A 16,435-nucleotide genomic window follows, 5' to 3' on the forward strand; every position below is an offset into this window, starting at 1 on the left:
AAAAAAATACTTTATGGAGGAATTAAAAAGATACAATGGTGTCAGAGGAAAAGCCAGGATCCCAGAAGTGGAATATTCTAACAACATAACTTACAAGAAACTACGCTATAAAAACAGATTGTTGATTAACACAAACTCATAACAAAACGCAGAGAGCTCTCACAATGGCGCTGCAATAACACTTGGCTGCTGAATTCTTTCAATACATTAAATATCTCCTTGGAGACCAAATTACTTTACATTTTCTTAAAAGACAATTTATTATAGCTTTGTTTTCTTCTCATTATCTCTTAAAAATATATCGAATGAAGTAAAGAATACAACTTGTAAATAACTTACATAAAATGGTACTAATGTGTGACAACTGACTTTGGTTTAATATGTAGGTTATTATTTAACAGCGCACAACAACCTATTGTCATGACAAATCCTTACTACTACAATATTCCACATGTCACATGTATCAAAAACCACTGTATGCCATTATTATAGCACTCATAAAATTAACAGCCTCAGGCAGCTAGCGATTTAAATAATTGATAAGTTTTCAATTAAAAAGGCAACATTTTCAAGTCTAATACAAAAACCTATTTAAATTACTGATAAAAACTTACACTTGTGTTGGCCCAAAGACAGAAAATGCTTACATGGGAGGGGGGGTAATTTAGCAAGTTTTAACTCAGATGTTGCAATTTTTTTCCCCAATTCTTATACAAAGATCTAGGCTGTGTATTCACTTAACCTTTGTAATCAAAGGAAAAGAATGATTAGAGGACTAATGGTAAAAATGTCCCTACTTTTGCTTTTTCTCATATGGCTTTTAAATAAATACTAAGGTGACCACAATTGAATACCATATGAAAATCTAAGCTGCTTCATTTTTTTACAATAAAAAGATGGTCCTCCATCAGTATCTTCCCTATGCCACTACACCAAATCCTGTAATCAAACTTGCTCAGAGCCAAACTGAAGCGAAAAAACAAAGACCAATGCAAAATTTTAATAACAGGTTAATAATCATGAGGCCCTCTCACCAAAATCTACTGTAAAATTAGATACAAATGTTTTTTTTATGGCAAAACTGAATCCCAAAGGAATTTCCAACCATAGGAACCAAAACAGACCAAAATGATAGCCAGCCCATGTAGTTTGTGCTTTCTAAACACTCTTTACCTTTTGAATGCTTGTTGAGAGCCTGACTCTCCCTAAACAAAGGGTATGTGATGGCAGGGGCAACAAGTAGAGGAGGAGAAGAAAATCCATTTAAGTTTTAAATGACTTAAAACGTGTTCTCTCTCAGCAATATTTTCAATTCACTTCAAAATATTTTGCTGAGTGGTGGAGTACTGCCTAGTATATACAAGGCCGTGGGTTCAATTTTAAGAACCACAAAAAGTAAAAACTTATTTTTTTTCCCCCACTGAAACAGCATCAAAATAATCAGAGTTTTACCTTAATACATTAAAATTTGAGAATGGGCTCAGGTTCCCACCTATGAATTTTTGTTAGGTGAATGAATTAATGAGAAAACTCTGATCCAATCAGTCAGACCACAATCTACCAACCAGTGACAATTCATGATAAAGCTTTCAATCATCCACAGAAAAATAAGAAAAAACAAGAATCAAGTAGTGAGTGGTACATAAAACTAATACTCACTTTAATGAAATTATCACTGTTATTTGTGAGATTACACCCTGCCCACTGTTTTACTCTTTAAATTACTACCACTATTTTTCTTTGCTAATAAAATAATGGTAACAGAGAATTTTTATTAGTTTACTTATTTCATTAGTGTTTCTATTTGGCAAAATTAAAAGTTACTGTGCCTGTCTGTCCCCTAACCTGAAAATGAAAAATTTATTGATTTATGAAAGCCAAACATTTGGGGATGAGTGAACCGGATGATCTCTTTTTGGACTAAGAAGTACCTATTAAGAAATCTTGGGAACTTCTAAATTTAAGGACCTGTAATGTAAGGTTGTGTGATCATGACTAATATTTTTCTACAACACAAAATAATTAAACATTCCAACTGAAAAAATAACCAGAAGTTCTAAGGACTATTTTGTTCAGATACTATAGCTAAGGTATTATATAAACACAGATTACTTGGAATTTAATAATGGTGATAAATTTTTTTAAAAACCCAGTATGAAGTTGCAAGATCGTGGACAGGAGAGAGGCAGTGGAAACACATGAGTGAGTGCAGGCATTAGGAGAGGCTGGACTTAAATTCAGTATTTCTAAACTAGTCCTGAGACTTTGGGCATGTCTCTCAATCACAGTTTCCTCATTTACAAAACATGGAATGTAGTATCTATCTCAGAGTGATTATTAAATTAAAAAAAGGAGGAAGAAGAAGAAACAACAACTCAGGCATTTAATTTACATAGCATGCACTCAGAGAGGGAAATGATTATTATTATCCCTATGATCACACTTACCAACATTTTTCAAAAAGCACAATTAGTTATGATCTTCTAAAAAGGATGTTATCTCTTACGGGTGGGTATGCTGAATACATAATGAAAACATTGATGTCTGTTCTCTGTCAAGGACGTGAGAAAAATAGAACCCATCTGTGTGTGTGTTTTCTAAAAATAAGAATGTCCCATTCCCAGGAGAGTTAGCCAATCTATCAATACTAGTGCTAGACCTTTCTGAAGACAATCCTACTCTGCCTTTCAAGTACTGATGAGTTCAGCTCTAAATTCTCAGTACACAAAGACTCCCACATAAGTTAATGGGAAGTCAATGGGAAATTGACTTTTCCTACTCTGTGCTGGTTGGAATGCAACGCTCTGTTAATCATGCCATCCTTCTTGTTCTCTTTCCTCCTACCCTAAATTAAAACTATTGGCGGAAACCCATACAGATAGTTTACAGTTTTCATTACAATGAAACAATGTCCTGGTTGAAGCTGAAGTCTATCAGAAACCTACAACCTAACTGTTGGCTATGATTAGATTCTCAAGGAAAAGCAAGGGCCCCGATTCCATTCTACCAAGATACCACTTTGCATTTCTACAGAACTTTTAACTTTTCAAAGGGCTTTCACATCTATTATCCCATTTGATCACTACAATGACCCTGTGCAGTAGAAAGGACAAGTATTATTATCTGCAATTGATAGATGAGGCAACTACAGCACTGAAAGGTTAAGTGATCTGCCTGAGGCCAGGAAGCCAGCACAGAGCCTGATCTCCCACTCAACACTCTCCAGACCACTGGAAAAGATTTTGGTAAACAGATTCCAAACTTAGATAAAATAAAATAAAACTTGAGATGAAAGCTCAAATTGGAGCTCAAGAAAGCTATGTCTCTTCATTATCATTGAATTTTTCAAGCTCTAGAAATGTGCCCTTTTCTCTTTCTTATTTATTTCAGTCCCAGACAAGTATTAATACAAATGTTCACAGAGATTTGAAATACAAAAAAAAATTCATTTCAGGATATATTCACATCTCTTTGATTCAGTAAGTAACCCTGTGGTTTGTTTTGGGGTGTGGGTAGGAGGATGGGTTGTGCATAAAATAATGGAGAATACATCTTTAAATCCTGTATCCATATTAAGCCTGCAGCTACATTATAACTATAGTCTGGAAGGGTGAAAGAGATCTCCAGTTGAAAGTAGATTTTGAAAAATTTTTAGAGCCCAGGGGTTCATTTTTAATGAGCCGTTACTTTAAGTACTGCATAAAAAATACAGGAAATTGATAGTCCATTTAGTCTGCACCATACCTAATGCAAAAGTCATTAAGATGCATTATTCTTAATGTTCATGATATGATCAGTAAGTGTCTTTTGAAAAGAAATGCCCTCAACTTTCACGTAAGGAAATCTGAAAACCTTATCTATTATATGGAAAAATATTATGGCAATTGTGATGTACTTGTATGTCTTCACTATGACCAAGAAACAGCAAGCTCGATCACATTAACAGTTTTAACAACAGTCCTCATTTGTAATGCACTTACATATGACAGCATTGCCTTCATTTCTTCATCACTTCTCACTGTAATTCTATCACCATCTTCATCTTCATCTGTTTAAAAAGAAACATAATGCTAGCGGTAAGATGTGCATTCTTTTAATGTATAAAAACCATGCTGGATGGGAAAATAATACAATTGGTTTTTGATAACATGATACCCAAACCCTTAACACCATAATTTTTTAAGATGTTAGGATTATTAGCTTTTTGTTTGGTTTGGTTTAGAACATAATTAGAATCTCAAAAAAGAACTAAAATTTAGGGATATTTGAAAATCAAAATACTGTTCATATCATTCATGACCTAGGTCCAGGTTAAAGTAAATATAACTGGAGTATGACACAACAGGTTTGTTCGGGAAAATTTTTAAAACCAAAGAAAGGGGCTGGGGACGTGGCTCAAGCAGTAGCGCGCTCGCCTGGCATTCGTGCAATCCGGGTTCGATCCTCAGCACCACATACAAACAAAGATGTTGTGTCTGCCAAAAACTAAAAAAATAAATATTTAAAAAAAAAAAAAGAAAGGCCAGTCTTGTTCTAAAACCGGTACTTTATTTCCCAAATGGCATCCTATTCTTTTCTATTTCTTCCTGTTGCTCAAGTCATCTACCACATCCCAACAGCATAATTAAAATAGCTAACATTTACTGAACACTATTACACGGGAGGCACCATAATTTGTACTTCATATGCAATACTGCCTTAAAACCTCAGCACAACCCTCTGATGTGGACATCACCATTATGTTCATTCCCTTTTTACAAAAGAGGAGCCTGGGGCCTGGTGTAAGGTTAACTCACAAAGCAACTCCAACCCAGGTCTCCCCACCTGCCTATCAGCGCTCTCTTTCCAGTTGCATTTGTGTTGGGTACTCTCTATCAAAGGCAGCAGTAATCGGGAGTTACATTATTTTGAAATAGGCTTAACAGTCCTAAGACTAGAGGATAATAAGACTCAACAAAATTCATAACCAGAATGTGTACTTTGAATCAGATCTTCAAGGACACCTCATCAGAAATGTTATTACTTCAATAACTGTCTTAAAGTAGTTTTGACAAATTCTTCAAAAACTGCTTTAAGAACCTAAAGATAAACCAGGTGAGAATATCAAACCTCATTTTTAACCCAAAATCAAATTGGTGGTCTGATTACCTACCCACACCATCTGCCAGCTGTACCCAGAATGGCTTGTGGCTATTTCTAAATATTTAGCTAGATACTTCTTGTGTCTGGAAATAAAAATTTGTCAATAGTGAGGATACCTGACAGTCTATGTGGCAGACTCTAAATGCATAATTGAAAGAAAAACACCAAAAACATACTTAAGCAATACACTTAGCCTCCCAAGGTGACAAGTAGGAAGGGGCAGGCTCTAGGCAGGACACCTCAGCTCTGGGGCACTACCTAAACAATAAGCATTATTATTTTGTCACTGTTGTTCACTCCTTAGCATGCAATTACTGATTTGATGATCAGATGCATAGATGCACCAATCCCAAGCCAGGCAAACCAGATACCTCTCCCCAAGAAATGAAGACAATTTTAAGAAGAACAGGCTGGTTCAGTTCAACTCCTGCATCCTCCCCCCTCACACATCTGCAGTCCACCCTCCTGTCCAGCCACAGTTCAGATGATGTCCCCTTGCCTGGTGACCAGGCCATGGGCACCTTGGAAAGGAGTCTGTGCTTTCTTTCAATTAACCTACTGCCAAGCAAAATGCTACCTCTCCTGTCCCCTCAGTAGCCAACATGTGACAACGTGATGGAAAGCAGCACTCAGCCAGCCCCACTCATTGACCAAGCCAACAGCTCCCACACAGGTCTTCTTTCCAAAGCATTTGCTTCTGGATCCTGGATCCTGGTTCATTCTGCACATTTCCCCCAACTAAATGAGAATCAGTATTATCAGTCACTCTGTCTAAATAAGTGTTATCAAGAGCCACTACTGGTATTCCACCAGCAGGGACCACCTGTTCTCAGGGTAAAAAGGCACACACTGGACTCTTCCAGTAAGGAAGAAGGTAAATTCCCACCGACTCTCCTGGGGGACGTTACACACATAAAGTGCAACACAGGAACCCAGCACTTTTTCTTTCTTTCATTTTCGGTACAGACTCTCTAGGGGCAAACTGAGAGAGGGTTATTCTAGCTATAGAAACAGAAGAAAAGAGCTTCTGTACAGGTTCTAAAGACTAACATTATCAAGGCTAAGTTGAAAATTTTCTTTCAAATAGAAGACAAAAGGAAAAAACAGTTACAATGTAAAAGAGTATAATGTTATATATCATCATTATCACACATGACGGCACTTTACACTTTTGCTTTAAAACCAGGTCAGACACTGTTTGTTCCAGCCTGAAGGAAGCAGTTTTTTTATACATCTCATTTCTGCACAAGAACTAGCTATAGCAATCATGGTCACAAAGGGACTGCTTATATTCAAACTTCAATATACACAAGACCTCAGTAAGGTACTGTTTGCATGGGGAGTTGCATAGAGTTTAGTAAACAGGCAAAAAAAAAAAAAAAAACCTTTTTACAGCTTTTAAAGAGAGGGCACAAATTCCAAAAATATCATTTAAATCACAATCTCTCTAAATCAAGATGAGAGGGAGAGAGTTCTTTTAAGTTCCAAAGTCAGCCTCAAGTAACTAAGGCTACTTAAAATAAAATATTCTGGAATTCTAGACTTCTATGAAATCCCCTGAGGGATTATTACAGTGGGGAAAAATTAAAAACACCTGAGGGAAGTGGGCTAGGAGAATAATGTCTTGCAGAGCAGTTCCACAGAAAGGAGCTATGAGACAATGCTTTGCTCCCAACCTAGCGGCAGAGAGTTGGTACTGCCCGGAAGGGTCTGACTCCAAGGGGAAGACTATATGCAGGCTGAAGGGAGCATTCCAATAAGGCCTGGGGATAAAATAGGGCTTCTGTGACCCAGTGCTTGACAGCTCTTAGGAGTTAACAGGTGACACAAATTTATGTGGGTCTTGGTTTTTTTTGGGGGGCTGCCTGTTTCACTTTTGAAAACCTGTGCTTAGTTGCCTAATTAAGACTGAGACTCCTGGTTCTTGTCAAATAAAAGACTAAGGTAGAGAAATAACCACTCCCTTGAGAAGACTGGTGTTTGGGGCCAAAAGGCAAAATCAAAACTGTCTCTGACCCCTGGCAGCCCAAGTGCAAAGCATTCACCTTACAAAGTAAGAATGCACTTTTCTCTAAAGACACCTGAGTGCAGGGCAAGAAAGCAGAAATACATTCCGAGCAACGCAGTGTGACAGTAACCAAAAATACTTTTCTAAATAAAAAAGTTAGACATATGTAACACATCCAGCAAATGTTCTGGCTATTGGCCTATCAAACTGGGTTAGCTATAAAAATTACACTAGCTGAAACTATAAATCATAAAAATTTAGTAAAATGGCACAAAGAGTGTAGACATAAATGTGTTGGTGAAGAACACAAGAAAAGTAGTGGTACTAAGTGGAAAGAAGCAGAAAAATAATTTGAACTCTTTCTGTCTTATACATGAAGGTTCTTTGCCATCTGACCAAAAAAGCATTACTGGATATAACCAAGAAATGGGGGGGGGGGGAATGGGGGGAGGACAGATCTGACACACTGGTTCACAATGAGAATTCCAGGCTTCTCTAGTTGCCTGGAGCATAGTAATATGATTTTCCAGCACATTAGGGAAGCAAAAGTAGAACCAGAAAGTCTATGTACTGGCTGGATTTTGTTAATGTCACTTAAAATGGAGGAAAAAATCCTAGCAAGATACCAAATAGAGTGCAGCAGATGGTAAACAAATATTATGAAGCAATCTTCACAAAATCTGTAGTGTGTCACAAATATACAAAATGGCAGAGTTTGGGAAAAGAGAATCATAACAGGCCATATGTTGTTAGCGATTTTATTTGAAGCAACATACAATCCAAAAGGGAAACCTAGAAGAGGAACATAAAGGCCCAATAGAGGAGCATCAGCCTCAGGTAGGGGGTGGTCAGAATGGCCTACCAAGTAAACAGCAGACGCCGGGGAGCTCTCAGCCACACAGCACCCACTGCAGTAAAGGGGGCTGGAAAGGGCTTTCTCGGGAGAAGCAATTGAGCTTCTACAAAGAGTAATAGAAAGTTAAGGCAATATATTATATGTCATTTGTCACACTCCTTCTGTGCCAGGTGGAAGTCAATTAGAACTATAGCAAAGGCATTTTTCCCAAGCAAGAGGAAAGAAATGAAAACATAACTGTAGAAGTGAGAAAGACATCTAATAGAAATTACCAGAAAAGTTGTCTATTTTGATCCCTTCTCAGGGCAAGAGTCTAAACATCTGGGCAGGACTTCAAGGCCACAGTTAATCTATGGACACACTTTCATGGCCAAGAGATTTCACTTAGCTCCAGGTCTCCCTCCTTCTGGTTACTTCCCTGTTTTTTGACTTCCTTTCTCCTTCCAGAAAACAAAAAGTGCCCACTATGAGGTAGACATTGTACTGGGCACTGAGATAAAAGTGAAAAAAGAAAAAACACTGCCCCATGGAACTCACACCTAGTGACAGAAATAAGGGAACATACCATGCAGATAACTGGGAAAGTGCCTTCCAGGCAGAGGGAGCAGCTGATGCAGAGGCCCTGCCTGGCATGTTCTAGGGGCAGAGAGGATGTCAGGGTGGCTGAACCAAAAGGAAAGGTAGAGAGAGAAAGAGCATTTCAGAGAAGTAATGGTGGGTCAAGGCTGAGGCAGATGCAAAAATGTAGGGACTTGTGGGGCATTTTGAGGACTTGGCTTTTACTCTCAATTGAAATGGAAGTCACTGAAGGATTTTGAGTGCATGATCCTGCTGAGGAGGATCTCTCTGAGCTCTCAGCAATTTGGGAACTTGAATGAGGCAGAGGGATCACAAGTTGGAGGCCAGCTTGGGTCACCTAAAAGACCCTCAGCAATTTAGTGAGACCATATACAAAATAAAAAATTTAAAGAAAGGACTGGAGTTAGAGCTCAGTGTGTTCAATCCCCATGATCAAAAAGAAAAAAAGCACTCTGGCTGCTGTGTGAAAAAGAGGCTGTGTGGAGGCAAATCACTGCCTTCTGTTTCCCTGTTCAGGTGAGAGATGGTGGTGGCCTAAACAAACTGGAAGTTTGTTTTTAGTTTTTTGTTTTAAAGAGACTAGGTCTCCCTGTGTTGCCCAGTCTGGCCCCAAACTCCTAGACTCAAGTAGTCCCCTACCTTAGCCTCCCAAGTAGTTGGGACTATAGGCGGGTGCCACTGCACCTGGTCAAGCTGAGGTTTCACAAAGTCATTACATGCTGCAGCCACTTTGAAGAGAGAGTAATGAGGATTGCTGATGGGTGGGCCACACCAGGTTTGTCCTTACTGATTCAGTTCTTCAACCATCCTGGCATTCCAGAACCACACATTGAGTCACCTTTGTGCCACATACTATGGTAGAGTTTCTAGAGATTAAAAAATGAGAAGCACTGTCCCCTGACATCAAGAAATGACCAGTCAGAAAAAAAAAAAAAAAAAAGAAATGGCCAGTCAGTGCTTGGGTAAAGAATTTAAACTTTTTAATTCACATTCAAATTGGTAAGATTACTAATAAGCAACAATGATTCCCAGGAGACTAACAGGGATTTGGACTTTTTACATCAAGGATATTTCAAGCCAAAATTTCAATAAATTAAAGCTCTCCTCAAATTGCCTCAAATTGTACTATGCATAATTAACTCTTACATGTGAAATACCTTTGAGACTCAATGTAGGTTTATTATGAATTGAAAATTTTCCCCAAACTATCTAGTTTGCTTATAAGGAACAGATTATCTTCTGCATATACATACTGTTGTAAGAGTTTAAGAAATGGAAGTCTATATTTCCACATATCTTATGACTCAGACTGTTCTCTGAAGCAGAAAGCAGAACCTACCCAATTATTCTTAGTGAGACTGTCTTTGCTATTAAGACATGAGGTATCTCCTACAGGTGTGTCACTCTTGTAACCAATTAGAGTTGTTCTCTATACTTAGAGGATTTACAACTTATATAACTATAATTTTCTTTTAAAAGTTCATGCTATGTGTAATTTAAAATAATATATGATGTGTTGGTTTAAGGATTCCCAGTCAAGATTGTAAATTAGTACAACCACTATGGAAATCAGTAAAGATGTTCTTCAAATGACTAGAAATGGAATCACCATATGACCCAGCTATACCTCTCCTCAGTACTTATCCTAAAGTACTAAAGTCATCATACTATAACAATACATGCCTACCCATGTTAACAGCAGCAGAATTCACAATAGCAAAACTATGGAACCAGCCTAGGTGTCCATCAGTGGAAGAATGGATAAGGAAAATGTAGTATATATACATAATGGAGTTTTATTCATCCATAAAGAATAAAATTATATCATTTGCAGGAAAATGGATGGAACTTGAGAACATTATGCTAAGTGAAATAAGCCAGACTCAGAAAGTCAAGAATATGTTTTTTATATGTTTTCTCTCATATGTGGAAGCTACAGAAGAAAAAGTAAAAAAAAAAGGTAGGGGGTGGAATCCCATGAAAATGGGAAGAAGATCAGTAGAATAGAGAAAAGGAACCAGGGAAAAGGAGGAGGGAAGGGAAAGCGAAAATACTGGGGAATGATATTGGCCAAATTATATTGCTATATTGTGTGCACGTATAAATATGTAACAACAAGTCCCACTATTATGGACAACTACAATACACCAATATACATGGAAAAAATAATAAAGATTCCCACCCAAAATACAAAATAATCGTCCAAAAACTCATAAAGCAAATGAAAGAATTAAGTCCAGTGAGAAATGAGTATAGGGGCTGGGGTTGTGGCTCAGTGGTAGAGTGCCTGCCTAGCATGTGTGAGGCACTGGGTTTGATCCTCAGCACCACATATAAATAAATAAAATAAGGGTCCATTGGCAACTAAAAAATTTTTTTAAAAAAGAGAAATGAGTATAAAACAGTCAGGTTAAAGGTAGACACAAAAATATCTAAATCAAATTCAGATGCACAGTTTGTCAAGTGCAAAAATACTTATAATGGATCTAGTCCTGAATCTGTGAAGTCAGAGTGCCATGGAAAAGTGAAACCACATGGCATCTATGTGTGTGAGCCAGCATTTGTCTATATAAATTCAAAATGCATCCTTTAAGTCACCACTGAGATCTTACTGTCCAGCAACACCAGTCCAACAGTCATTTCAAAGTAATTACTTGTCTAGAGAAAAATCCAGGGAGAGGAACACGTGTAACAGACACTCACAAGAAATGCATTAGTGGGCACGGTAGATTTTTATCACCTCATGTGTTGGTGCACTCATTAATCTGCTAATGAAACTGTGAAAACCAGCAGGGGTCTCTGGGCACATATGAATGTCAGGCTCCTACAGCATATGTAGGGCCCACACATGCAAACATACAGGATTTTTTATGGTTATAGAACCTGGCCTCATCTCAGAAATGTTTTCACATCTGGGAAAAGACAAATTATTCAATAACCGGCATAAGATCAAATGTCTATCTGTCAGAAAAATAAAGCTGGATCCCTACCTGACTTCTTTCACAGAAATAAACTGAAGATGGTATGAGTTTAAAATAAAAAGCAAAACAACCCTCATCTTTGCAATAAAAAAATGCATGCTTTAAAAACTATGATACATACAAACGTACATATTGATATACATAACTAATATGTGTCTGTGTGTTAACTTCATTAAGAAAAAAGAACACAAATGAATGTTTTTTCAATATCCTAGAATATGGAAGACTTTCTAAGCATGAAGTCAGAAGTCACAAAGGAAAATGTGATAAATTCAACCATGTAAGAACTTTAACTTCTTTATAGAAAAACAAAAATGGAAATAAACTGAATAATAATATCTGTAACATGTTAACACAAAGAGCTGATTTTCTTTACAAGAAAACTCTTAAATCAATTTTAAAAAACAAATAACAATAGAAAAATGGGCAAAGGTGACCAAAAAAAGTTTACAAACATTAAATACAAATAAAAACATGATAAAGCTCATTCATAATTAAATATAAACAGTATTATAATATTTTTTCACCTATCAAATTGACATTAACTAAAATTTTTGCTAATACCCAGAGTTGGTAATAGTAAAGAGAAATGGGTTTTCTTACGCATTATTGGTGGAAGTGTAATTGGTCCTACTTTTGAAAAACAAACATGGTACTAGGTATTGAATTTAAAATATGGGTACTCTCTGTCTCCATAGTTCCAAAGTCTAGGAATTTATCCTACAAAACATATTTCCATAACCAGGAAAGATATAAGACATCTATGTTGAGTTCAGCATTTTTTTTCTAAAACTGAGAACTGGTGACAATTAAATGTCAATAAATAGATTAATTACATTAAGCCATAGCCATAAAATTAAGTTTAATATAGTTATCCAAGAGAATGAAGTAGATACTGGAAAGAGGTATAATATATACTATTTAGTAGGGTCAGGGGAAAGTAGAACATAGTACAGAGAAAATTTCTGTAAAGATACAGAAGAAATTGCTAACTATGAAAAACAATAAAATCAGAGGACTTGAGGAAATAGAGACTTCTTTTCCCTTTTTTCTGTGTTGCTTAGACTTTTTTAAAAAGACTATCTACACCTTCTTCACTTTAAAACAAATCAAACTGTAACTATTAAAAAGTACTTTTGGGGATGGGGTTGTGGCTCAGTGGTAAAGTGTTTGCCTAGCATGCTGAGGGACTGAGTTTGAGCCTCAGCACCACATAAAAATAAATAAAAATTTTTTAAAAATCTCATCAACAAATATCATAACAGATATCCAAAAGAAAAAAAAAAGTACTTTCATTTGTAGTATAGTTGTGAGAGAGAAAGGACATGAAAAGGGTAAGAAAAAATAGAGGTTTAGGACCACTAGTCCAAAAGGCAAGTTTAGCTCAGACTGGCCTCTCTCCTCTCAACCAGCCCTAATTCCCCTTGGACAAGAAATCAGAAAGGTTGTCACCCCCACAAACCTTCTGCCCCTCTGTACCCCTGGATTTTGAATTTGGGGCCTGAATTATTCACCACCAACAAATTATATGTCATGCCCAGACAATAGCATAAATAATACGAAAAAGGAAATTACTTGTTTAGCTTTAGATCATGTGTATTTTATAATTCCCATTTGAATACAGACACATGTACCTTTCCATTTTGTTCAACAAGTACAATCTTCTAAGGCTCTAATGCTCAGTACTAAGAAGAGAGCAACAGCAAAATAAAGTGTAGTATCTATCACAAAGTAACTCAAAAATTTAGTGAAGGAGAAAAACACACAGCTGACCAGGGGGTAGCTTATCCTAGTAAAGGTTTAGTGGGGGAGGGGGCGTGCCCCATCCGGAATCATCATAGGTTTTACTGACAAGATGGAGAATCTGTGAGAGAATTCTGTAGCATCACCTAATCTTTACCCTGTTTTCTATTTTCTTTTTTTTCTACATTTATGTAAAACAGGTAGATCTGACATCTGCCCTTTCTCTTACTGCTTAATTCATATCACTGAATAAAATGTTACCTCTCCTGTATAAGAAATCAATTAATGTTGGGTATATGCTTCTAGTATTAAATACTTACTAAATGCCTTAAGCATTTCTTTGAATAAAGTTGTATTCATTTGAGGGCTGTTCATTATACCCATAAGCCACAGATATATCCCCCAAATTCCAGTAAATTAATTTATAAACTATCTCTTAGCTATTTCTTATATATAAGTTCCATTTATGGGTTCAGATTTTTGGTTCAGAAAAAAATAAGCCACCCTAGAACAGTCATAAGAAAAGCCAGTTAGGACTTCAAGTCTGTAATGGAAAGTACACAGTAATCTAAGCACAAAAAAATAAGCCCTATTGTTATTTTGTCTATGTGTGTGCTTCTGTTTGCATTGTTTTCCATATAAAACTGGTCCAGTCGTAGATGGGTATAGAGCTGCTGCCCTTGCTGAGAGAAGAGGAAAAGCACATGTCACAGAACTTAAACATAGAAGTTTAAATGTTTTTTTCCTATACTTAACACTCCAGAGGTTTTCAACATGCTTAGTTATAAAGAGTGAAAGTTTTACAAAGAGCAGTGTTTGAATCTGGGCTACACCACTCAGAGAACAGAGATACTCACCTGTCTCTGAGTTTCACTTTCCCCATAGGTTTAACTTTCTTACCTCACAAAGCCATCATACAGATTATTAAAGTCACAGGCACAATCCAGTAGGTAAAACACCTACCAGTTGGCTAGCACAGAGAAAGCCACCAATAAATGACAGGAAAAACAATCATTATTATTATTATTAATATGAACTCTAACTCTGGGAGCCAGTGGAGTAGGCACACATCTGGGGACCCAGAAAGCAAGAAGTAGAAAGTACAAAGTAAGCTGCTTTTTGCAGGGCTTAGAAAAAACAGACTACATGATTTAAATTACGATAACTCTCAGAACAAGTCCAACACAATGGCTGGGAATATATGCTCTGGAATCTACTCTAGAAATTCCATTTTACCACTTATTTGAGAAAATTCCTCAAAGGTGTCCTTTCCTCAAAGGAGAAGTCCTTAAAGGAGATTTCCTCTCCTCAATTGAAATGGAGCTGATAATGGTCCTTCAAAGTAGGGACTTTGTGAAGGTTAAAATAAACACTGATCATGGAATGCTTTTAGCACAGCTTCTGGTAACAGTACATATTGCAAATGCAGACTCTCAGGCTGCCCACTGAAACCCCTGAAGAGCCTGCAACACTGTATATATTTCAGATACTGTGTCAACAATATAGCCTATTGCAGTTAATTAATATTTTATTTTATTAATTGGTATAGTATTTTTCAATAATTATTACTTTTTTAAATTCTTTTTTGTAGTTGTAGATGGACAGAATGCCTTTATTTGTTTGTTTATTTATTTATTTTAGTGATGCTAAGGATCGAAACCTGTGCCCCACACATGCTAGGCAAGTGCTCTGCCACTGAGCTGCAGCCTCAGCCCTACTGTGAGTAGGACTGTGAAGCACTATACTATACTATTGACACTGCATCTGAAATATATACAGTGTTGCAGCCTCTATTTAGATTTCTTTCAGTAGCTTCACAATCCTATTCATAGTAGCTTTTGAAAACCAGTAATAATTATTGAAAACTATTCAAAAATAGGGAAATATATAAAGTAAAAAGTATGCTCTTCCATTCACTGCCCCAGGTCCCACTTCTGCCTTCCAGGGGAGACAACAGGAAAGCACTGCAGCAGGCACTCTTCGGTTCCTGTCCCTCAAAATATACATGGGGGTGAATTTTTCATAAATTGGGATCTTATTATCATACTATGAATCAACTATTTGTTGATTCAACCCTTGACTTCCTCTCCATGTCCATGCATAAAGTCCTAACTCATTCTTTTAATTGCTGCTTAGCTTGAGAATATGGGTAAACCACAATGTATTAATCCATTATACTACATATTTAGTTTACCTCTAATTTTGTGCTAATAAAAATAAGCTCACAATGAACATCTTGTTTGAGGTGCATTTGGCACATGTATAGTTATTTCTGTTGGGTAGTTTCCAAAAGTGGATCTGCTGAGTTAAAGGTCTTAAACACTTCACATATTGATAAATATTGTCAGATTGTCCTCCAAAGAGGAGGTACCCACATACTATCTGTCAGTAACCAACTTTTTTAAAAAACAGAAACCAAAAGTACACTATCATGTAGAAAAAAAAAAAGATTTTGATGCTGAACATTGGTCTGCTTCTTCAAATACCGACAGGAATCACAGTTCAAACTCTTATCCTTCCCAGGACTTGGGCCTCTATGCTATTGACTAATCTCACACTGTGGCCTCCAATGCAATGACATGGTTCATTTCAAAACCAGTTGTTTAGCACATCCCAGCCCTGTCTGGAAGCCAAGTCAGTGGAGAGGGAAAGGACTCAAAACCAAAGTAGGCTGGGGTTGTGGCTCAGTGGTAGAGCACTTATCAGCATGTGTGAGCACTGGGTTCGATCCTCAGCACCACATACAAACAAAGATGTTGTGTCCACCAAAAACTAAAAAATAAATATTAAAATTCTCTCTCTTTCTAAAAATAATAATAATAATAATAATAAATAATCTACCTACAACTAAAAATATATATTAAAAAAAAAGACCCAAAGAGTTCCTGTCATCACCTAGCAGTCCTGCCAAGCCCCACTAAAACAGAATTATTCCATTGCAATGCTCACATAAAAGCTCTACTCCATTGCTATGTTTTAAAGCAGTAAAGGATTAAAATCTCTTAATCAATAATCATTGGTCTACAGGTAGTTTACACCTTTCATTTTGCCCCACAATATTATTATAGTAAGGAGCAAGAGCAGATAAAGGTCATGTTGGTAATTAAAGCTATATTGTAGAAATAT

The 16,435-nt window shown here is 36.8% G+C and overlaps 1 protein-coding gene across 12 annotated transcripts in view; it reads right to left on the minus strand.

Moving 5' to 3' along the window:
- Map2k5 (mitogen-activated protein kinase kinase 5) overlaps window positions 1–16,435 on the minus strand; it is a 236,736-nt gene that overhangs the window by 213,416 nt on the left and 6,885 nt on the right. For all 12 annotated transcript variants that reach the window (XR_013438726.1, XM_078049410.1, XM_040276276.2 and 9 more), the window contains one exon: window positions 3,981–4,048. Coding sequence is in view for 10 of the 12 variants with exons in the window: in XM_078049410.1 (XP_077905536.1) it covers window positions 3,981–4,048 (68 nt within the window). In the remaining 2 variants the exon portion in view is untranslated. The remainder of the gene's footprint in view (window positions 1–3,980; window positions 4,049–16,435) is intronic.

The sequence above is a fragment of the Ictidomys tridecemlineatus genome, chromosome 5, assembly GCF_052094955.1.
Source record: "Ictidomys tridecemlineatus isolate mIctTri1 chromosome 5, mIctTri1.hap1, whole genome shotgun sequence".
Classification (NCBI taxonomy): domain Eukaryota; kingdom Metazoa; phylum Chordata; class Mammalia; order Rodentia; family Sciuridae; genus Ictidomys; species Ictidomys tridecemlineatus.